This window comes from Callorhinus ursinus, unplaced genomic scaffold (genome assembly GCF_003265705.2).
Source record: "Callorhinus ursinus isolate GAN/ISIS: 27379988/994484 unplaced genomic scaffold, GSC_fseal_2.0 scaffold80, whole genome shotgun sequence".
In the NCBI taxonomy this organism is placed as follows: Eukaryota; Metazoa; Chordata; class Mammalia; order Carnivora; family Otariidae; genus Callorhinus; species Callorhinus ursinus.
In genome coordinates, this window is record NW_027397142.1 from 4,582,303 (window position 1) to 4,606,408 (window position 24,106).

Genomic DNA, 24,106 nt, shown 5'->3' on the forward strand with positions numbered 1-24,106 from the left:
AAGGACCCCTCGTACACTATTGGTGGGAATACAAACTGGTGCAGCCACCATGGAAAACACTATGGAGGTTCCTCAAAAAATTAAAAATAGAATTACCAAACAATCCAGTAATTCCAATACTGGGTACCCAAAGAAAACAAAAACACTAATTCAAAAAGACATATGCACCCCAATGTTTATTGCAGCACTAATTTACAATAGCCAAAACATGGAAATAACCCAAGTGTTCATCCACAGATGAATGGATAAAGATGTGATATGTATACATTCACACACACACACACACACACACACACACATGAATATTACTCAGCCATGAAAAAGAATGGAATCTTGCCATTTGCAACAACATGGATAGAGCTAGAGTGTACTATTCTAAGTGAAGTAAGTTAGTCAGAGAAAGACAAATACCTTATGATTTCACTGACATGTGGGATTTAAGAAACAAAACAAAACAAAGTAAAAAAAGACAAACAAAAAAACCACTCTTAAATACAGAGAACAAACTGGTGATTGGCAGAGGAAGTGGGTGGAGGATGGGTAAAATACCATGATGAGCCCGGAATAATATATGGAATTGCTAAATCACTATATAACTATCACTAAATAACAATGCATGGTAATTACACTTCAATAAAAAAAGAAAAATGAAAATGAATAAATTTTCAACAATAAAACAATGAACTTCATTTCTGAAAACAGAATAATAATAGGGACCAATTTTCCATCCAGGCTGAAACAATTAGGAAACAAAAAAATACATGCATATGAAACAGTTTCAAGACTCTGGATGTGTGGTCACAAAAAGCCAAAGATCTCTGAGAGATGGGAAGCAAACAAGGCAAACCCTGGGTTCGCTCCTGCTTACTGTCTCGTGACAGTTTGCCGGCCACAGTAGAGGGCACAGGAACCCAAACAAAGCCCAACTCATTCCTTGAGTTGAGGACATATAATGGGAGTGTGGAGAGACCAAGTTAGCTGGACTATACAGAGCAAAGTACCACAGACAAAAGTCCTCAGAGAAAGAACTCCACGGATCTTCAAAGGGTCATCCTCGAGTTTTTAGTAGGGTAAAGATCAGCTCAGGTACATGAACAAACAACCCACCCCTGAAGAAAGAACCACCCATGGGGCAGGAGTATCCAACCATTATAAGGGGCCAAGAATAGGGCCTGCTCCCACAAGATAAGAATGAGATCTCGTAAATCACAAGCATTGTTGCCTTAGTGTGGGAAAAACTGGCCCTAGAGACATGCTGCTCTAGCCCTGCCTGACAAGCCTTCAGAGCAAAACCCAAGAATATCAAACTGCTTCCAAGTAACTTAACTGCATCCCACAACAAAGTTCCACACTTACAGCAATACAAAAATATCAGCACCCAGCAGTAAGATTCTCAGTGTCCACTATCCAATCAAAAATTGCTAGGCATGCATAAAAGCACAAAAATATACCCAATGATGAGGAGGAAAGTTAATCAATCAAAATCTATCAAGAACACATAAGTTATAAAAACATTATAAGTGTTCTTATAATGTATTCCATATTTTTTTTAAAAGTGGAGGACACAGACTAAACAGGTCTAAACAGAACTTTTTAAACATAAAAACTGCAATGTCTGAGGATGCCTGGGTTACGTCAGTTGAGCATCAGACTCATCTCAGCTCAGGTCTTGATCTCAAGGTCGTGGGTTCCAGGCCCTACACTGGGCTCCACACTGGGCGTGGAGCCTATTTAAAAACAATAATAAAAAAAACTGCAGTGTTTGAGAAGAACACAATAGATGGGATTAAACACAGATTAGATACTCAAAAGAAAAGAGTAGTGAACATGAAGATACAGTAAGAAGAACTATCCAAAATGAAACACACAGAGAAAAACATCTGAAAAATAAAGGAATATCCGTGAGTTTTGGGGACAACTTCCAGTGGGCCAGTGTACATGTAACTGGAGTCCCTGAAAGGGGGACACAGAGAGGAAAAGAAAAAAACATTTGGAAAAACAATGGCCAAAAATGTTCCAAATTAGATGAAAACTATAAATTCCCAGATCGAAGAGACTCAATGAACCCAGTGAATAAGAAACATAAAGAAAACTACTCTAAAGCACATCTGAATCAAACTGTTCAAAGTCAGTGACAAAGAGGACATCTTAAAAGCAGAGAGAGAAAAAAGACAATTCAAAGGATGAGGAGGACAGATTACTCGTCAGAAATCATGCAAGTGAAGAGACAATAGAGTGACATCTCTGAACGTCAGCATCTGAAAAGTCATTTTATGCACGTACAAAACAAAACAAAACAAAAAAAAATGGGAGTATATACATGTTTATCTTCTCCCCAAACTAAAAAACAGTCTGTATCGATACCTTTGGACAGACTGGAAGCTTGTAACATACCCTAAAGATTTCATAACTTTTTTTAATATTTCAGACTACCAACAAGTCTTTGGAAAGAATCCAAGACCAGTACATGAGTCAAGAACAAAAATGTACAGTACCTAATTTTGTCTTTAGAGTCTTCACGTTTTCAAGTTCTTGTTCCAACTCCATTATATTGTATTCCACTGATGAAGACAGTCCTGTCAAAAGCAAAAATAGTTTAGAAGTATCACAACAGAACCTTATTAACAGCACAGAATGGGTAGCCCTCACCTTAATTAAAATATAAGATAACACACTACAAATCCTGATCACAGAGAATAAAAACAAATGCTGCTGTGATTCACAGGAAAACATACCTATCCATTTCTCCACCACTTAAGACTTCCAGGTTGTTGCTGATTAAATACTACGTGTTTCCTAGAAAATGCCTTACTCTGATAAAATTTTTACTTGATCTGTTGTTTTCATTAATGACAAAAGTATCTTATGATTATAGAAAGTGAAAGAAATTAACAATCTCCTTCTCCATCCCACCCCCGAAAGTGACAATTGGTAACAGCCTGATTGATGCTTCCACACCTTTCTTCATGATCATGTGAATATTCATATATACATATATACCACACACATGGTTTCTATTATATATTTTATAGAAATGGGTTAAATCGGACATGTTATTTTACCACTTGCTTTCCTAGTCAATGATACATCCATGTTTATAGACAGTGCCAACTCCCTTAACAAATGAATAACATTCCATAGTACGGATGCATTTCAATTTTATTCAGAATTATTCCACTTATGACTAGCCAGGTTTTCCTGTTTTTGGCAACTACACACAATGTTGTAACAAAAATTTCTATATGCATATCCAGTACATTCTAATTCTATTGTTTCTATAGGACAGATTCCCAAAATTCCAATTGCTGAGTCAAAGGATATAAGCATTTACAGTTAAGAGATATTTAAAGGTTACTTCCTTCTAAATATTGTAATTTATTGTAATGATTTAAATATTGTAATAATTTTAAAAGATAAGGGCACCTGGGTGGCTCAGTCAGTTAAGCATCGGACTCTTGATTTTGGCTCCAGTCATGATCTCAGGATCATGAGATTGAGCCCCATGACAAGCTCTGCACTGGGTGTGGAACCTGCTTAAGAGTCTCTCTCTCCCTCTCCCTTTGCCCTTATTTCCACACTTGCATGCACACACGCACACACATACACACACACGCTTTCTCTCTCAAGAAAAGGAAAAAAGAAAAAAGAAATTATTGTAATAATTTACATTTCCATATAGCTTTTGAAAGTACCTATTTTCTTCCTGTATTTTCCCTAGCACTGGATGTTGTAATTCTTGAATTTTGGCCAGTATGATGGATAAAAAACGTTTTCTTATTGTTACTTTAACACGCATTCCCCTAAATGTGGTTGAGCATCTTTTCAGACATTTATTTATCACATGGACTTTCCCTATTCACATTTTCTACTTATTTCTATAATGATGTGTATATCTCCATATTCTATTTTATCCATTAAGTTAAAATCCCCCACTACAAATGTACTTTTTTTATTGATTACGTCTTCTCAGTTTTTAAGAGTTTTTTCATTATATATTTGTATTTGTCTGCTAAGTTTTTCAGGTTCGTATAGGACTGTTACACCCACCTTATGAATCACACCTTTTATCTTTAGATAATGACCCACTTTGTCTTTAATGTTTCTCCGCTTAAATCCTGTTTTGTGGACCTTAAGTTCTACTTTCTTTTTGTTTTTACCTGCCTTACTTACTTACTGATTTATTACAAACTTACATATAAGAGACAAAGAAAGAAAGACTAAAATTAAAGGTGTGTGTGTGTGTGTGTGTGTGTGTGTGTGTGTGTGTGTATCAGCTGAATCTTATTTGAGGTTTAATCTTATCAGATAGAGTTCGTTATAAGCAACTGAAATTGACTGACTGGTTAAAACAGAAAAGGAATTCATGAGACAGAGAGAACCAGCAGGAAAACTTCTAGTTTGCTTGGAAAGGAGAGGAACCAGGAAGCTGGGGGCTCCAGGTGGCAGGAACAGATGGACTGTCTCCTCATAGTATTATACCTGGGATGGATCAGTCCCAACTATTTTCAGTCTTTATGTTGCTATGATCAAGAATAAAATTTTTAGACTTTATGTTGCTAGGATCAAGAATAAATTTCCAGTGTCCTAATGGCCTAGCTCAGAGTCACATGTTAATTCCCTGAGTAGAGGAGGCAGAGAACTTTGACAAGCGGTTCCACAGATGTGATCAAATAGGAGAAACAACAAAGCCCAATCAGATGCTTTCCTAGAATAAAGAGCAATAGGTGCTTATAGCAAAATGGTTGAATAACCCAATCTGACAGGCTCTGTTCTTTAACAATGGAATTCAGCCCATTTACATTTAGTAAAATAAAGTATTTGCATTCAATATAATTTTTATAACAGCTGATAAACTTGATTTTATACCTTCCATACTATTTGTCTTAACTTTTGAAGTGGTTTTCTTTTAATTTTATCTTTCTCAAAATGAAACGTGCACACAATTCCGAGTCCCACATACTTGCACAAGGCACATACATACATGCTGCCTTCCTCCCAGTTCCACCTACCCAAAGACAGCCACTTCAGTTGTTTACCTGATTCTTTCAGTATTTGTCTTCCTAGCACTAAACAAACAGCTTCCCTTGCTGGGTCTTGATTTTCCAGCTCTATGGCCTTTTTCCGCTTACTTACTATGGCCTTCCTATTAAACCACACACCTTGTCATTCCCCTCTCTCCCAATATGGATTATTGGATATTTTGGTTACATTAATATTCGATGTCTGCATCATTACAAAAGAAATGCCATCCATTACTTACCCACAAAATAAACTATGATTAGCCTTCCTTTCTTCCATACAGTATTTTTCCCACCCCTAGAAGTAATCATTTTCCCCATGTGCTTAGTCTTCTATGTACTTATCATTGTCTCAAAGCCACCCTCTCCGCCCAAATGTCTTTTTCTCTCGGTGTTTAAATTCCTGTTATCCCATATCATTGCATTATCTGGGAGCAACTTCTCCTGGAGTCGTGAGACCCTGAGACCTGGACAGGCTGCTCTCTCAGCCTGCTGCACAACGGCATCCCGGGCCCTGTTCTCTCCTCTCCTATGGCACATCTCTTATTTCCAACTTAGCCTTTCTCACTGTTTCACTCCTTTATTTAGGTGGCACATGGCCTCTCCAGCAGCTTGCAAAGAAAAGGTGAATGGGAGGTAGTATTTTTGAGACTACGTAAGTCTGGATATTTTACCTTTGCTCTTATAGTTTGGTTAAATAAGGAAATCTAGGTTAAAACTATCCTTCAGAATTACTGTCATTGTTCCATTGTCTTCCAGCTTCTAATGCTGCTTCTGAGAAGTCTAAAGTTCTTCTTCTTGTCCCCTTGAGTGTGAACTGCTTTCCATCCTGTGAAATGTGTGGGATCTTTGTTCCCAATGTTCTTGCAGTGAGTCCCTTTCCACGTACTATGTGGGGCACTAGTGAGCCCTTCCAATCTCCAAATTCACATCCTTCGGATCTAGGAATCTCTCCTCTCTCCATCTGGAATTCCTATTATTTGGATGTTAGATATCCTGAATTGGTTCTCTAATATTCTAAACTCTTCTCCTATTTTTGTCATTTTGACCTATCTTCTAAAAAAGTTCTCTATCTTCCAGTCTTTTAGATAAGTCATTATTTCTAATTATCAAGAGTCACTTTCTGTTCACTAGATACTCCATTTTTATGAAATCCTGGCCTTTTTCATGACTGTACTCTTGGTCTCTCTCAGGATATTAACAACAGGTTTATTTTTAAATATTTTCTCTGTGTATATTGTCTCCCCCGGTGGTCTTACTTGTTTTGACCTCTCCTTTCATGTGGCTCAGAAGTCTGATGAACCGTAGCTGCCTGCTCACATTTAAGAATAAAGCACTGGGACATCAGTTGATTAGGGCTTCCAACTTTTGGTTTCAGCTCAGGTCATGATCTTAGGGTTGTGACATCAAGCCCCACATGGGGCTCCACACTCAGCGTGAAGTCTGTTTGTCCCTCTGCTCCTCCCCCCGCTCGCATACGCTCTTCTGTCTCTCCCAAATAAATAAAATTCTTGGGGGGAAAAAAAGAACAAAGCATTAAACATGCTAATGTGAAACCCAAGCGTGTGTAGGTGGTGGCTGACAACTTCTTACTGGGTAACCCAGCCAGGCCTTTCATGGAGGACACCCTACTGCTGGCTTCTGTGGGGCTTTCCTCCTGGGTTAGACAGACTCCCCAGATAAGACTCTTCTGATCTCCTTGGGGTATTAAAGCTTGGCTGTCCAAGTGAAGGGAGATGGGAGCCTGTGAGCCCACACCCCATCCTCCACTTCACCAGGCCACAGACTCTGTTTCACTCTCTGGAGAACAACCCTCACTCTTCTCTTGGGGTAGGAAAGAGCCTGGTGCCTTGGATGGAGGGAAAAAATGTAGAGAACAAAATGCTTCATCAACAGGATCTTCAACGAGCCCTCCTTACCTTAAACTTACTCCACTTCATCTCCACCTCCTTATCTGGTGGTGCCACCTCTTGAGACTTTGGGAGATTCCAGGATATAAATCAAGCACAGATGGCTTAGGATTTAGCTTCCTTGGGTCTGCTAAACTGGTTACGTCTAAGGTTTTCTCAGGTCTACTAAATTCCAAAATTTTACTGGGGTTTTCTCAAGTTCTCATTCTCTGAACCTCATTGTTCTCATATGTGAATGAGCTGTATTTATTAGGATGTTTTCCACTCAATCAAAAACCTCAATTCAAAGTAGCTTTTAAAAAAGAAAATAATTTCATGAAATTAGAAGTTTAGACACAGAGTGGGCTTCAAAGTGGATTTTTTCCCACAGCACAACAGTGACATCCAGGGACTGAGTGCTGCCATCCACAAGTTGGCTTGATATGAAGACTGGTGGCTCTTTCTTCTTTAATGTAATTTCATAATTTCTGTTTATTTTGCTCTTTATTTCTTCTTTTCCCAGCTAGTAGAATTTCCATTTATTCTTTTTCCCTATGTTAATTTGGCACTTCAGTGGTTACTTTCTCACTGTTAACAAAAGTAGACTTGTACTTTTTTTTAATATAACATAGTTATAACCCTAGTGATGCCTTACTGAATAACCTTCCTGCACCAAGGTGAAGCTTTCATGATACTTTTATCTATTCTTTCATTGCTTCCCACCCATTCCTCCTAAACCCTGGATTTTGCTGGGATTGCTTTAAAAATATTTAGTATAGGCGCACCTGGGTGGCTCAGTCATTAAAGCGTCTGCCTTCAGCTCAGGTCATGATCCCAGGGTCCTGGGATCGAGCCCCACATCAGGCTCCTTGCTCAGCAGGAAGTCTGCTTCTCCCTCTCCCACTCCCCCTGCTTGTGTTCCCTCTCTTGTTGTATCTCTGTCAAATAAATAAATAAAATCTTTAGAAAAAAAAAAATTTAGTATACCGGGGCACCTGAGTGACTCAGTTGGTTAAGTGTCCAACCCTTGATTTCGGCTCAGGTCATGATCTAGGATCGTGAGACCAATCCCTGGGACAGGCTCCACGCTGAGCATGGAGCCTGCTTAAGACTCTTCCTTCTCTCTGCCCCTCCCTTAACCCCCTCAAATTAATTAATTAATTAATTAAATATTTAGTATAAGATTATTATTAAATTTTTCTTTCAATATAAAAGTTGCCATATCCTTAATGCCTAGAATAGTATCTAGCACAAATTAGATACTCAATATACAGATAAGAAATGAAGGAATAAATGAATGTCTTTTTTGGCCCTAATATACATATGACATATTTATAAATATATGAGTTTTTCATTGCAATCTTTCCCCCCCACACCTTTAAAACTAATGATATTATTCAATAATCCTTAGCAGGTTACAAACGGGAAGTTTAATGTTGATTTCTCTCTCCTTTATAAGTGATTTTTCTATGCGAAAGCTTGTAAGGTGTTTTATTATCACTATTCTTGGAATTCAACAATGTTACACAATAAATCTAGATCTTTTAAATGTCCCGTTTAATAATCTTGTCTAGGACTCTGTGGTCTTTTAATCTGCACTAAAATTTTTCTTCAGTTCATTGACATTTTCTTCTATTATCTATTTACTTATTTTTTTTCTACTTGTTCTTTTTCCTCCTTCTAGATGCTTACTATTTAGATTAAGCAGCTTAGCTCTAGTCTGTGTCTGCCATTTCATTGGCGTTTCCTTCTCTTTGTACTTTAGGCTTGTGACATGAAATAGTTCTCCAACTTGATTCTACCAGATAATTAGCTCAGTTTTCAGAAAGACTACACTCATTCCCTATTGCTGCTGTGACAAAGTACCATAAACTTAGTGGCTTAAACACTAATTTATTATCTTACAGTTCTAGAGGTCAGAAGTCTGAAATCTGGGTGTCAGCAGGACTGTGTTCCTTCTGGAGATTCTAGGAGAGAATCTGTTTCTTTGTCTTTTCCAACTTCTAGAGGCACCTGCACTCCTTGGCTCATGGTTCCCTCTTCAGGTCACTAGACACCTTTACTTCCACTGTCACATCTCCTTCTCTAACCCTCACTTATGACAATGCTGTGAGGGCACTGGGCCCACCAGATCATCTGGGGTAATCTTGAGACCCTTCACCTAATTACCTTACAAAGTCCTTTTTGCCATGTAGGGGACATGTTTACGGGATCAGGGTGGTTAGGACTTGGATACTTTTGCAGGGTCACTATTCTGCCTACCATAAGGTCTATTCATCTTTTGTCTACTGAATTTTTAATTTTTTTCACATTCCAGGTGGTCTTTTTTCTTCTCTAATTATAGCTCCTTAAAAGTCTGTATTACTGGGGCGCCTGGGTGGCTCAGGTATTAAGCGTCTGCCTTCAGCTCAGGTCACAGTCCCAGGGTCCTGGGATCGACCCCCGCGTCGGGCTCCCTGCTCCGCGGGAAGCCTGCTTCTCCCTCTCCCACTCCCCCTGCTTGTGTTCCCTCTCTCGCTGTGTGTCTCTCTCTGTCAAATAAATAAATAAAATCTTTAAAAAAAAAAAAAGCCCATATTACTTTTGGGGACTAAGTACAAATTCTTATTTGTCTCTCCACTAACTTTTAACTTCAGTGGGAATCATTGTTGTAGATACTCATCTTAACCTTCATCACTCAGCCTTAAGCAAGTGATCATTTTTCTTTATGCACTGCTACTGTTCCCTTCACACTTAATCAAGTCAGACAGTCCTTCAAACAATGACAAACCACTTTGAGGGCCCAGCAATTTCTGTTTTGGGGGCCTGGGGATGAACTGGCCAGAAACAACGATGCAGGAAGAAGAAGCGTTGGTGCTCTGGGGTTTCTCTCTGCAGCTGTACTTCTTTCTCAGAGGGAGAAAGAAAACAGAGGATTCACACCCAAAGTGCAGGATGGCAAAGGTGCTAATGCACTAGGGGAATTCAGAGGCTCTTTTTCTGAGCCCTCCTGGAGAAGCACTAAACTCTAGTCTTGCCCTGGGTTCCTAGGAAAGGTAAGTACTGTGCCCTCTGCATCGCCTTCCTCACTTGTGTCCATCACTGAAGAGAGAGAAATTCAATACCTTCTCTTTTGGAGAGCCTGAGGTCTTGAATGCACTAAACTGTTCTACAGTATTTCCAGAGCTCCTGAGTTTAATCATTTTACTAGTCAATATATAACTGACATTTATAGGAGAACAGGGTTAAAGACACAGATATTCAGGTCATAGGAGAACAGGGTTAAAGACAGAGATATTCAGGAAGTGTGGCCCAAAACTACTAAACTTTGACTATGAATGTAGTTTATAGAGTTTCTGGTAGCCAAAGCCAAAGGGAGACAATTAAATTATGGAATCAATAATTATCTCCATATAAGAAGGAGACTTACAGTCTTAGAGATACCTTTTGCTTTTTACCCCATTTCTTCATAAATTATATGGTGTGTATCTGTAGTTAATGCTCATTTAACTTCTCTATCTGATTAATTACAAATACAATTCCAAACTATACTTCATTCCCTGTATTTATAAAGAAGCATTATTCCAGTAACCAGTTCAGTGCTAAAGAAAAATAATCTGATGAATATTCAGAATTTTAAAATGGAATAGGTATCAGAAGAAACAGTATTCCTGCTGCCAATTTTAAGTTACATGAAAAGATAGAAATGCCTACTTTGTGGGTGTGGTATCTGCAAAGCTCAATACAAATATCTAGACCAATCACTATATTTTTCAAAGGAAAAATAACTAAAGTAGTATCTGAAATGCTGTGTTTTTTTCAGGTGACACAACGCTAGGCACACAACAGTTAATAAATACTGACTGACTTGCATACAAAAATTAAGAATATATTCTCATTATCTTCAAACAAAGCATGCTTTGATTCACCTGGAATAACACAATTTTCAAAGACATCACCATCCTTTACTATATATGTATCATTACCTTAGTGAGAAGAGCAAGCTTGTTTAGGCAGAATCTTCCAGTGCAAATGACCAAAAGGAATGATGGCTATTGTAAGGAATCAAGACACACTGCAAACACACATTGGAATGTGACGGGAATTTAAGTTGCACTAAAAAAAAATCATCAAAATATCCTGAACAATTGTATTATCCTTACTTTATTTCAAAATGAATCTAACATGCTCCATGTCAGCATTGTCTAGTCAATAAGTCAAATCGGTAGACAAAACCTGTCTGGACTAGTCATGAAAAATAAAAAGGGATTCTCCAAGAAAACCACAAAGCAGCTCATTTAAGGTCAATTTAACGGTATTATTCTGTTTTTCTTCCAGCCTCGACATAAGATTTCACTACCTCAAAGGAAATTAGAAGAGTATCTATTTGCATTCCCCTAGGTGATTGGCAGTTCAACACCAATTAGTTCAAAATTACACTGTTACTAGCGTGCAATAAAAACAACACCTTTCATCTTCCTTACACAGGTAAGAATACCTTCAGAGCCAATAACTTTGATCAAGTAAGTATTTTTGATCCTGCCCCACCCGTCTCTTTGGATTCAGGAAAACTAATAGCTGAAGGCAACTCTTCCCGGCTTTATTCTTAAGCTGAAAAACTAGTGTGGTATTAAAAATATTTTGCGTCCAAGATAACAAAATTTCCCAAAGCCCAGCATTTCTTCAATAACTAAGCCTTAATGCATAAGAAAGCTTTAACTGATACTCATATGTTAAAGGGCAGATACTATTTAAAATATGTAATGCATTTTTAAAATAAATATAAATCTCTAAATTGGTATGTAAACAACTCATATAATGTGAAGCAACGAATCTCCCTAAACAATTTAGTGTCCTAAACTAAGTCTCATAATGAATACTATTTAGAAGTAGACATCTCTAGTATAAACAGATTAGTTTTTCATTTTTTTAAATTTAGCATATAACCAAAGAAAGTTGATTAGAAAATCTGTTGCCTAAGTAACTCTTTAAAATTTTGATTGTACTTAATACATTAAATTGACCAATGTGATCTCTATCAACAGATTGTGAGGTCCCTCAAGTACTTTTTAATTATTTCTAATCACTTAGACAGATAATTTTGTTGTCTAAAGCCCAAGACTCCTAAAACTTCATAGAGTGAACAGTCTCCATCCTCTAAGCAAACAGCAATTACTGTTCAGCACAGAGCCACTGCCAATGAGGCAGGCCCCAGAAAGTTTTTGAAAACTGAAGCCCGGACATTCAAATCTCTAAAGCATCTATCTCAGCATCAACAAACTCTGTTATTATCTATAAAAGAGATTGACAATTCATACACTCAAACACTCTATTTCTATTTCATTTGCAATGCTAATATTTGTTAAAATATTAGTTTCTATTTACTCGTGACATATCCACAAAAATATGGCTAAGTACAGAAATCAAGTACTATAAGACATTTGATATCCAACACAATTTGAAGATTCAAATATACTTTCATTATAAACGACCACAGTAAGACATTAAACAATCAGTTTTAAGAACATTATAAAAAGCTATGTACCAGGGCACCTGGGTGGCTCAGTCAGTTAAGCCTCTGGCTTCGGCTCAGGTCGGGATCTGGGGGTCCTGGAATTAAGCCCTGCATCAGGCTCTGCAGGGAGATGGCTTGTCCCTCTGCCCCTCACTCCACTCGTGCTCTCTTTCTTTCACTCTCTCAAATAAATAGATAAAATCTTTTTTAAAAAAAAATCAAACAATCAAAGTAATTGTTTGGCTTTTTTTTTAAACCTTAGATATAAGTTATTGGTAGATCTTAAACTAGGTAAGATATTAAGATAGTGAATACTATCATCCAAATAGGTTGTGGCTGAACAAGTAGCTCGTGTATATTAAATTTTTTCTTCTGCTAACAAATTAGATCATTTACGTACAGCAATCTTTCTCTAAATTTCAGAGACTATATGATAACTTGACTCTTAAGTTATTCTATAGGTTGTTACTCCAAACTATTCCTCATCTACTGATAATATATCTTATCTTAGACCTCTTCAGTCACCTCATTTCATCTTGCAACAGATCATTTGTTTGGGCCACAATTTATAGTCAAGAAAATGGTTATATGGCCCAAGAAGCCGAATAAATTGTTAACAAGGCATCTCTCATTGTTTCAGACATTTGGACCCAAATGTTGGTAATCATGTTAGAAAGAAACCATTTAATTAACTTCACCAGTAGAGTTAATATTCTTTCCTGTTAGCTCAGGAAGTCAAGATATTACTAGACACTTTCTTCTATCACAGTATTGCCAAAAGGAGGGGGTCACTGAGTATCAACAATTTTTGCTATGTATGTTGTTGATGAGAGCTGGTATTTGATCACCTTCAGCCAGTCCAAGCCCATCACTGCTCAAAGTGGCCCAGGGTCTGATACATTTGAGATATTCTCAATTTCAGTGCTATAACCAACAGTAAATCGTATTCCTAGAATAACCATTGCTAGACTATAGAAGAATAGCTAAAGAAAGTCAAGAGGAAGGTATGTAGAGAACACAAGATGTGATACAAGCTCCCTTACATTATGGGTGTTACCTTAATTCAGATAAGGAATGACCAAGTCAGCAAACTGTACTGACAGTAATGATAAAAAATGCCTCTGACAGGATGTAACTACTCTAAACCAAGCATAAATACCACCATAAACCTTGACATCATCATAAAACTGCCTGGCAAACTCAATGTAGTGATAAATAAGCAAGATTCTAAGACTGATGGTGACCAATTGCTTCTGACAGGTAACTACGTTCCACGAGAAGATTGAATGAGTTAATTTTTATCAATCTTCTATTTTTCAGAATACAAAGGTACTGCAACTTGACACTCCACAAAAATGAAACAAGTACATTTTCTGTGCTCTTAAGAATAAAGAATACAAGCTTCAATGAAAAAGGCTTTTTAAAAAAAGATCTAAATCAAGCAGGAAAGTAATTGCTACCAAAAGTGATATACTAACTTTTTATCATGAAGATGAAACTAGTACCTAACAAAGTTGAATTGAATCATTAAGTTCAAAGTCTACAATATTTTTAAATAAATTACATTAAAAGAACTGTCAAGGTTTTGAACTTAAACAATAAAAAATAATTCCTATTCATTATGGTACTTCTAAAGTTACCCAGTACACCCATAGGCTATATACACACGAAAGCTAATTATTTCAATTAATGCTGTTGCATTACTTAAACATTTAAACATGCTAATGATATATGCATCCTCTTAATCCTGGGTAGGAATTACAAAAGATTTTCTACCACAATTAATGTAATGGGACTTTCTGTTGGGCTACTCTTCTGGGGTCTTGGAGTAGATAGAAATGGATCTTGATTGCTTGTATTTCATGGCTTCACACTAGGGGAAATCACCTTATCTCTGCTTCTTTACTAACACCCCAGGGCATAAGGTCCTCCAGCCCCACAATCTTGGCTTGTCTTCAGAGGTCTCTACTGTGGGCCTTCCTAAATAGTGTCTCCACGTAATTCTTTTATCCTATCACCAAATTTTATTTCTTCTGCCTTCTTCACTTCCTTCTGGATAAAATGACAACTCTCCATCATGCATGTTTTTCATCTCTTCATTTACTCATGCAACAAATATTTACCATCAACCCACTACGTGACTGGGGATATCATGGGCTCAGGAGTATGGAAAGGAAGAAAACAAACAAAAATCCCTGCCCCTGTGCAGTTCCTGTTCTACTATGAAGAAACTGGCAATATATTTAAAAAGTGGAGAAAGTGGAAAGTGTTACAGGAAAACATAAGGCAAGAAAGAGGGAAAGAAGTGCCAGGGCAGAGGTGGAACTTGGCAATATTAGTCATACCCACAAGGCTCCAGTGTGGGAAAGCCTACCGAGAAGGGGATCTTTAGGTAAAGCCCTGAAAGACAGGAGGCAAAAGGGAAACACAATGTCCTGGAACAGGAGGCAATGGGCCAGGGAAGAACAGCAAGGAGACTGCAGGAAAGGAAGTCAGAGAGTACATGGGGGGCAGAAAGGGAAGCACTGCAAAAACTGGTTTTTATTCAGATTGAAAAAGGAAGCCACTGGAGAACACTCAGCAAGTAAGTGAGAAGGTCTAACTTACATCTCAAACACTTTGACTTATAAGGCCAAAGACAGATGCATGGAGGCTAATTAGGAAACAATCTAACCAAGAGGGGACTGTCGCTCAAACCAAGGTGGTGACACAGATACTTTGAAGCTAGAGCCAACAGCTTTGCTAAAAGGAATCCATACGGGAATTAAGAGAAAGACTCCAAGGAATTGGCCTGAGCACCTAAAAGAATGGATTTGCCACCTATAGAGACAGGTTGGCTATAACAGAAGCAGAAACGGGAAATGAGATCTTTAGCTGATTTTGGACATATCAAAGATATGTTTGAGATGTCTATCAGGCATCCAAGTGGAAACGTCAGTAGACAGATGGAGAGGTCAGAAGGGAGATCAGTAGCATATAGATGGTATTTAAAGCCATGGGACCAGATAACCAAAGGAGTGCAGGTAAACAAAGGGAAGAGTTTAAGGACTGAGGCATGAGGCGTTCCAGTGTGAAAAAGCTATGCACACAGAGAAAAACCAGCAGTTTTTTGAGAAGCAGTAGCTCCTTAAGTAAAAGAACAAGGAGAGTGTAGTGAACTGAAAACCAAGTGGAATGAGGAGTGTGGCTGAGGACTCCGAAGTCACTAGCCAGCTTGACAACAGCATGTCAAGTACAGCAGTGGAGGCGAGAGTGGCTCCAAAACCAAATATGGAGCACAGAAATGAAACCGATGCAGGTACCAGCCCACGAGTTCTGCTATGAAGACAAGCAAAGCAATGAGACGGTGAGCCAGAAGGGACAGGAAGTCAACACCGATTGATTTCATTTCCTTCTTTCTTTTTTCTTTTCCTTCCTTCCATTTGTTCATTCTATTGAGAAAAATTATAGCATATCTCTGTGCTGAAGGAAATGATCCAGCTGGAAAAAGACTGGTTATGTCAGAGAGACAGGAGAATGGTCATAGATGTGTCCTTGAATCAGGGAGAAGGGACTGAATCCAGTGCCTGAGGGGAGGGCTGAGCTTCAGTCCGGTCACAGCATCAGTAGAAAAGGCAGCATGTGGGGGTGGTGCAGGTAGATGAGTCAGTACGAAGGGAAAAGCCTGTCAACATTTCAGCACGCTTGCTTCTATTTTCTCAAGAAAAGAGGAAGCAAGGTCCTTGGCTGAGAGTGATGGTGAAGAAGTCCTGAGGAAAGAGAAGGCATAAAATGACTCCCGGAGAACATAAAGTACGTTTAACGTACTGGTCATACATTCAAGGCAAGGCCAGGCAGGCAGTTGAACAGGCGTGCGTGCCGAGAACATGAAGAGCTGGCTGTGACCAAGGCTAGGGTTTGGCCACGCAGAGAGAGGGAAAGGGAACTGAGAAAGCAGGGCACTGAGTCAAACGATGGCCCAGGAACTGAAACTGTGCGAGACAGCAAGGGTCTGAAGGAGGTGCGGGAGAAAACGCAGTAAAAAGTTACTGAGACGCACAGACGGCAGGAAGGACCACGGGGCATGGCACACGTCAGGCAGCAAGCTGGAGGGCAGGGTGACTCATGGTGAGACCGCACAAGAGCTTGTCCTGCTAGTGACAGGCCTGCGCTGTGGCCCCAGGCAGCCAGCGGCCGAGGAAGACCCCCGAGAGAGGTGTAGGGTTGGCCAGGCAGGCCGGAAGGGTCATCCACACAGACACCGAAGTCCCCAGTTGCGACAGGCACAGTGGCAGAAAGACTGATCAGAAAAAAAAAGAGAGAAAGAAAGAATGATCATGAACCTTAAGGATGGAAGAGGAACTGTCTGGAAGGAGAGGAATGAAGGGAAAAGAAGTAATCGGGCCACGATCTAATGAGATGAGATTCAAAGCGTGTGAAAGCAGAAGAGGACGGGAGGACGCCCGCCCAAACCCCCGCAGGAGTAGAGTAAGGGGCGTGGGAAAGAACACAGCTATCACCTGAGAGGGACTGAGCAGCACTATGTGCTGGGGGAGCCAAATTTCTTCTAGCAAGAGGGAGAAGACGGAGGATTTCGGTGGCTCTGCTGCTGTGTCCCAGCAGCTCTTAGATCCACAGGGTTCCACATGGTATAAGCAGAGTTTCAGGAGCTCAGGGACAGCGGGAAATCAGGTCAGAAATGCGACGTAGAGAGATGTGAGGGACAATCTGAGATGCAAGGGTCCTGGATATTCTGGGCTCCTTATGCTGACTACAGAAAGGGGGAGGGAAGAACGCAAGCAGTGCTCCCCCTGGCCTCAAGGCAGACACCAAAGTAAGGCTGTGTGCTGCGGCCGCGAAGAGCAGGAGCCTCGTGGGACAGTGCTGAGTCCTGGGACGTCTCACTCCTGCATGTGATGTGCACACTAGGGAGGGCTGTCTGCAGCAGACGGCTAGAAATCCGGGGCTCCCCCCTGCTCCAGGAATACATATAACTCCCACCATCTATTTCTTTTTTTTTCAAGTATTCCAGTTCTGGATAAAATCTTATAGATCCTTACCCTTGTTTTTCTCTTCTTCAGCCAACTCATCTATGATCTTGAGACTCAGAATTTAAATTCATCTGCTCAAGGTCTGCTGCTTAGAAGAAGATGAGCAGTAAACAGAAAAGGGAGGACAAAAAGCCAAGCAGACCACTAACAGGATGGCTTCTTTAGAACACTGATTTACATTATAATAGTGTACAAGTTAGCTTTATTTTATTAACATATATTTTATAACATTAAATTTATTTTAATAACATATTAACATGTTTTGTTTTGTAACATTAACTTTATAACTTTATAATTTTATACCTTTATTTTATAACATATTAACATTCTGAAGTAATACTAATATTCATAAGAACAAAACTAGCACCAACAAGTGATAAACACGAACAATGGAGAAGTCACAGGCAAGTATTCTATCAAAAAGTATACTGATATTTTAAAAACTATGCATGGAAATTCAACTCCAATAATATAAGAACTACCACAACAAGTTACATATCTTCCAGAAAAAAAAAGTGTTATTTTTTTTCAATGACTGTGAAGCTGAGCTCAGAGCAAACCACGCTGATGTCCCAAAGATTCCTGTGATGTGCCTCACACATCCCCACGCAGACCAAGAAAGCACACTCAATGGCCACTAGCAAAACACCACCATGAATTCTGGAGTAAATCGCTGCTGTAAAAAATTTTTAATTTTCTATTATTATTATTCCTATATTCTTGAAAAGAATATAGGAATATAGGATGCCTGGGTGGCTCAGTCAGTTAAGCGTCTGCCTTTGGCTCAGGTCATGACCCCAGGGTCCTGGGATCAAGTCCCATTTCGGGCTCCCTGCTCAGCAGGGAGTCGGCTTCTCCCTCTCTCTTTGCCCCCCCCCGCTTGTGCACAAGTGCTCTAATAAATAATAAAACCTTTAAGAAAAAATAGCCCAGAATAAAAAATATTTTAAATTCACTTTTTTTATTTTGTTATGTTATGTTAATCACCATACATTACATCATTAATTTTTGATGTAGTGTTCCATGATTCATTGTTTGCATATAACACCCAGTGCTCTGTTCAGTACGTGCCCTCCTTAATACCCATCACCAGGCTAACCCATCCCCCACCCCCTCCCCTCTAGAACCCTCAGTTTGTTTCTCAGAGTCCATAGTCTCTCATGGTTTGTCTCCCCCTCCGATTTCCTCCCCTTCATTTTTCCCTTCTTACTATCTTTTTTTTAACATATAATGTATTATTTAAATTCACTTTTAAAAAAATAATTTAAAATGCAAAATAACTGTTACAACAAAATGCACTTGACATAATACTAGATTAAATCAAACCCATGAGGATGATTTCCACTACTTACATTCCATGATCTATACTTTTTTTTTTTTAAGTAGACTCCATGCCCAGTGTGGACCCCAACATGGGGCTTGAACTCATGACCCTGAGATCAAGACATGAACTGAGATCAAGAGTGGGACGCTTTACTATAGAACCATTTGTGTTACAAGCCTGTTGTTTTCCACCTGAAACAGTCCACAGTGCTAACAAGCAGCAAATAACAAAACTACAGCAACTATCCCAAATATCATTAAAGAGCATCAATAGAAAGACTTTAAAAACCTACCAACAGAGCACTTAGAAGTGGTGCATGGCTTACCAAAATGGCAGAAAATAAAATTATACTTAGCATTAGCTATCATAACATGCTTAATCCTCTCCAAATTTTATTTCTGTGGTAGTCAGGGTATTTTGTTTATTTGGGTTTGGCTTCATTTTGTAATATATCTAGCCTTCTGGCAACTACTTCTTTTGCAATTTCTTTAGATATAATGATTCACTTTTGAATTTGAGGAGCCAAAGGATTAGAAAGATTCTGGAGGGACTTTTTCTTAAAGCAAAAAGCGGGAAAAGGTTGTATTTTTGGTTTAGTTTTGTTTTAACTCAACTTCTTTAATTCATGGGGCACTATATATATATACATATATATATTTTTTTTTTTAATTAAGTAGGCTCCACATCCCACGTGGAGCCCGATGTGGGGCCCAAACCCACAAACCTAAAATCAAGACCTGAGCTGAGATCAAAAGTCGAACGTTTAACCAACTGAGCTACCCAGGGGCCACCATGGGGTGCTATCTTTTACCCTTCCTAGTTCTCAGCCTCCTGATCTGTAAGACAGAAAGACCATATATTTCAGGCTGAAACATAACTGCATACTGCAGGCAGCATGACAATTCAGGCATATTTATCACATATTAGCATGATCACCTAAGTAAGACAAATTTATTATAATATTTACTACTTTAACGAAATTTTATAAAGCTGACAGTATTGAGTGTAAAGTTATAATTCTGAAACAAAATAGGCTTAAATATTAAAATAGCTTTAATAACATTAGAAGAATAAAAGATACACGTAGTTCCAGTCTAAAAGTTATTGGTACCAAAGGATACAATATTATTGCCAAGAATTCTCTAAAATAGATAAAATTTGATTTAAGAATAAAGGTCTAAATGTTAGCAACACTTTTGAGTTGATGATTTAAATTTATTATTTGTGGGGCGCCTGGGTGGCTCAGTCGGTTAGGCGTCTGCCTTCGGCTCAGGTCATAATCCCAGGGTCCTGGGATCGAGCCTAGTGTAAGGCTCCCTGCTCCACGGGGAGCCTGCTTCTCCCTCTCTATCTGCCTCTCCCCCTGCTTGTGCTCTCTCTCTCTCTCTCTCAAATAAATAAATAAAAATAAAATCTTTAAATTCACTATTTGTAGCTTAAGAAAGTAGGTATATTTCTTCCTATTTCATACTTAAAGTACCCTTCCATTTTATATCTACTCTTTAATTATGACCCTGAAATACAGTTAGCTATTAACAACCTGATCTTGGGGTTGGTTTTCAACATTAAAGAAAAAAAAAACAGCTTTTCAGGAGAAGAGAGTGCAGAGTGCAAAGCATTTAAGTAAAATAGAAAATTTACCCAAATTATATCATTTCTCTGTTAAACTATGTCATTATTCTTTTTTCTACTGGTCCTTCATTTGAAGCCAAAAGGATGGGTAAATAAAAACTGAACTTTAAGATCTTTGACATGCTTACTTGGTTATCACAGCTGATTATGAATAGCATTCCTAAATAACAACAGAGCTCCTAAGCCTAACTGAGACAGTCAAATTTAGCACCTAGTAGCAAAGAGACATACTACTTTTGACCTTAAAGATTTCAACAGGAAAGAAATGCAGTAGGGATATTAAAGTCACTAAGAAAACATGCAAATTTGCAAAACCTCAGTAACTAAGTCGTCATGCTTAAAATACATAGCAGTAGAGGTGTGCCTTAGTGGCCAGTGTCTCAGAACTGAACTGGCCTTGCTAGACTATAGCTAATCACAGCTAGGGAAAGACAGGAACTTGACCACAGTGCCACTAGTCTTCAGCAAAACTATCCTCACCTGGGACGTTCACATGTTACTCTTAGGTCTTGACCTAGTGCATCAGCACAATGTGCTAAGAGGCTTGTATTTTCCCCCCCTCAATTAGCTGTCTTTTTGTGAATTAAATAATTTTTTATTGAGCTCTAACTATGGAATACATACGTACCATTTAGTCGTCTCTGCAGTGCTTCCTCCTCTAGGGTAATAATATAAATCTGTTCATCCAGGTCTTCAAGAATCTAAATTCAAAGATCAAACCTTTGACTAATGCAACATTAGAAAACTAGTGCTTATGAGAACACTTAGGTTATTTGGCCTATGACTTAGATAACCATTTAAAATCATTAGGAATTTAAAATAAAAATACTCAAACTAGTTTATTTATAAGTTTAGGAAAAATATTTTGGCATATAACTAAACACATCAAAAGTTGACTATTAGAAAATCTACATATATTTAAATTTAAAGGATTAAAGAACACTGCAGTTCTCTCAATGACAAGTAAATGTATGAATTCTCAATATCCAAAAGGCTAAATACAATTATACCTCTTATGCCCAAACCAACATTTTAGAGCAAGAAGGAATAGATCACTCTGTCCAACACTGGTTTCTCATTTATATTTACCTACATAATATTTAACACAAGAGACCTATAAACTCAGTAACTACCACGCAATACTTTCCAATTACATCATCTGTATATAATAAAAATTTTCTGCAAATTATGAATACTGGTATTATCAAAATCATTCTGTAGACAGAAGCCGAGAGAAAGATTATGCTTGTATATACCCCACTCACTACCATACCGTACAACACTAGTAAAAAACAAGAACCACTAATCAATCACCAATTACATAGGATATGATCTGCACTATCTTCACAACTGATAAAGGCTAAAATATGTTTAATTCTAGCTTTGTTAACATAGGTATCCTTCTTGAAATGATCCTAAATATCTTCCTAGCTCTGGGGAAAATATGAAAGAAGCCCAGAGCTGATATATTTAATGTCATTCAAACCCAAACTACTTATTCCCAACAAAACAATAAATTGTGAGAAGTTGATGGACAAAGTAAAAGGGTAGAAACCCTATATATGTATATCCTTTCAGCTCCCTGATGAGGTACATTCATAAAAAGCAGTCTCAAAGCATGTAACTCCCATCAGGTATCAAATCTGCCTAATTTCTATAAAATTTATTTAGAGCAATCCAATAATTCCCAGTATTTCAACAAATATTGATAATCCCTTATTATCAACAGGTTTAACACTCACAGCAAAATAAAATAGTAAAATAAGAATAAATATACCAACACACAAATAAATAAGTACAAAAGCTGACCGACCTCGGAGAAAAGGGTGGGGTGACCCACTTCAGCAGGCCACCACTGAGGGCCTCCCCCAGGAGATGACCCTTGAGTCCTAAGCGGGAAAGACTGGGCCGATGGACAGCACCGGTACGGGCAGCGGACTGGGCTAAATGAATCCAAGACAGGCTCTGAGCCTACAGTAGGCAGGGGCCCTATCTTTGTGGGTCATGATATCAAGCTTCTTTCCCATCGATATTCTCACCATTTCTACCATTTGGATCACAATCCAGTTTTTACTTTTCTTAAGGTCTAGCCCATACAAAGAGATTTCCTCTTACGATGCAAACTATCCACTAGTGACTTACCACCATGGGTCTGTCTTCATGTGAGTGAGGGACAATGAACGGCACACCGATATTTGTGTTAAATGCTTGTGTGCCTCATCCCCTTGATTCTACAGCAATCCAATGAAAAACACACTGTTATCACCCCCGTCTTATAATATGCCAAGAAACAAGGGTTTGGCAAAGAAAAGTTATCTGCCTTTTAAAGCCTATACTCTGAAACACTCTGAGCTGATGGGGACCTAAATATGAGTCAAACACAGTCCCTGACCTCAAACAGCTTACGTTCTAGTGTCCAGGAAACACAGAATGAACTCAAAAAAATAATTATAGGGTGAAAATAACTGTCATAACTGAAGCAAAAATAAAATGTTACAAAAGTTCAGAGGAAGAAAGACCCCCAAATTCTAGGTGGGAAGAAAAAAGTTTTGGCGAGTGTTTTGATAATAGTAGCCTCCTTAGCTGATAGCTTAGCTTACTAAAAAGGGGAAAGGCATTTGGATCAGAAAAAACTGTAAGCAAAACACAGAGATGAAGAGGTATGAAGTACACTCAGCAATAAAGCGGTTCGAGTATTCTGGAGCTTATGGCAGAACAAAACAGTGGTCCAGAGCCCAGGGTCTGTAACCAGTCTCTGGGTTCAAATCCCACCCCATCATGACTGATCTGTAATCTCGTACAAGTGACTTAATCTCCCTGAACTACAGTTAATTCAGCCATAAAATAAGACCACCACCTAACTTATGGGTTTGTTAACACAATTAAATGAAATGTGTGTAAAATATAGTACTTATCACAAACATAGAGCCTACACTGAATTGAGTATCATTAATATTGGATGTTAGGAACAAGAAAAGAGGTGAAGATAATTAAAGTTTTGAGAATAATGTTAATAAGAGACAAGTTTAGGACAAAAATCAGCTTTGGGAAGGGCACTAAGTAAGTAGTTTGGTTTTCTATAAGCTGAGCTTTCAGCTCCGTTGAGTATTCGGGTATAGCATTTACAATGTGGTGTAGTTTGTTTTCGGTGCCTTTTGCTCCCTAGAGCTACACATTTAGAAGTGTCATGAAAGTGGCAGAGGTGGTAAGGAGAACAGAGCAGAGCAACTTTAGACCAAGGACAGAACTTGGAACATTTGCCTATCTTAGGGGGCTAGGAAATAAAAACGGAAAAGGAGACCAAAAAACAAAAAGAAAAGCTCTGCCAGAGAATCAGGAAAAAATTAAGAATGCAGTGTCATGAAACCTCTTCAAGAGGGAAGTGAATTTCAAGATTTGATAGCATGTTTTGAGTGTGTATACATTTATGTAGCAAGTTAAATAATCCAATCTTATTTGTTTAAAAGACAGGAAAAAATTATTTGTCACTTATTTTTTTAAATCTTTCAAAATTAAGCAAGCATTACTAAAGGAATGTCTACTACAATATTTCCTCAAATTTTTTCTTTTTAATCACCTCAATAGGAAAGACAAACATATAACCAAAATAATTTAATAGGTACTAACAAAGGGGAATATGAAAAGTGCAGAGAAAGGAGCTTGATTATTTCAACTTAAAGAAGAGGTGAGGCAAGGTTCAAGAGTAGGCAGTGGGTGCA

At 38.4% G+C, this 24,106-nt stretch overlaps 1 protein-coding gene across 6 annotated transcripts in view; it reads right to left on the reverse strand.

The window, feature by feature from the left end:
- LMBR1 (limb development membrane protein 1) overlaps positions 1 to 22,944 on the reverse strand; it is a 55,929-nt gene extending 32,985 nt beyond the window's left edge. For all 6 annotated transcript variants that reach the window (XR_012376690.1, XR_012376691.1, XM_073887541.1 and 3 more), the window contains exons 1-3: positions 22,530 to 22,944; positions 21,016 to 21,088; positions 2,496 to 2,576 (exon numbers count right to left, since the gene is read on the reverse strand). Coding sequence is in view for 4 of the 6 variants with exons in the window: in XM_073887541.1 (XP_073743642.1) it covers positions 2,496 to 2,576; positions 21,016 to 21,088; positions 22,530 to 22,535 (160 nt within the window). In the remaining 2 variants the exon portion in view is untranslated. The remainder of the gene's footprint in view (positions 1 to 2,495; positions 2,577 to 21,015; positions 21,089 to 22,529) is intronic.
- Between the last annotated feature and the right edge of the window lie 1,162 nt (positions 22,945 to 24,106).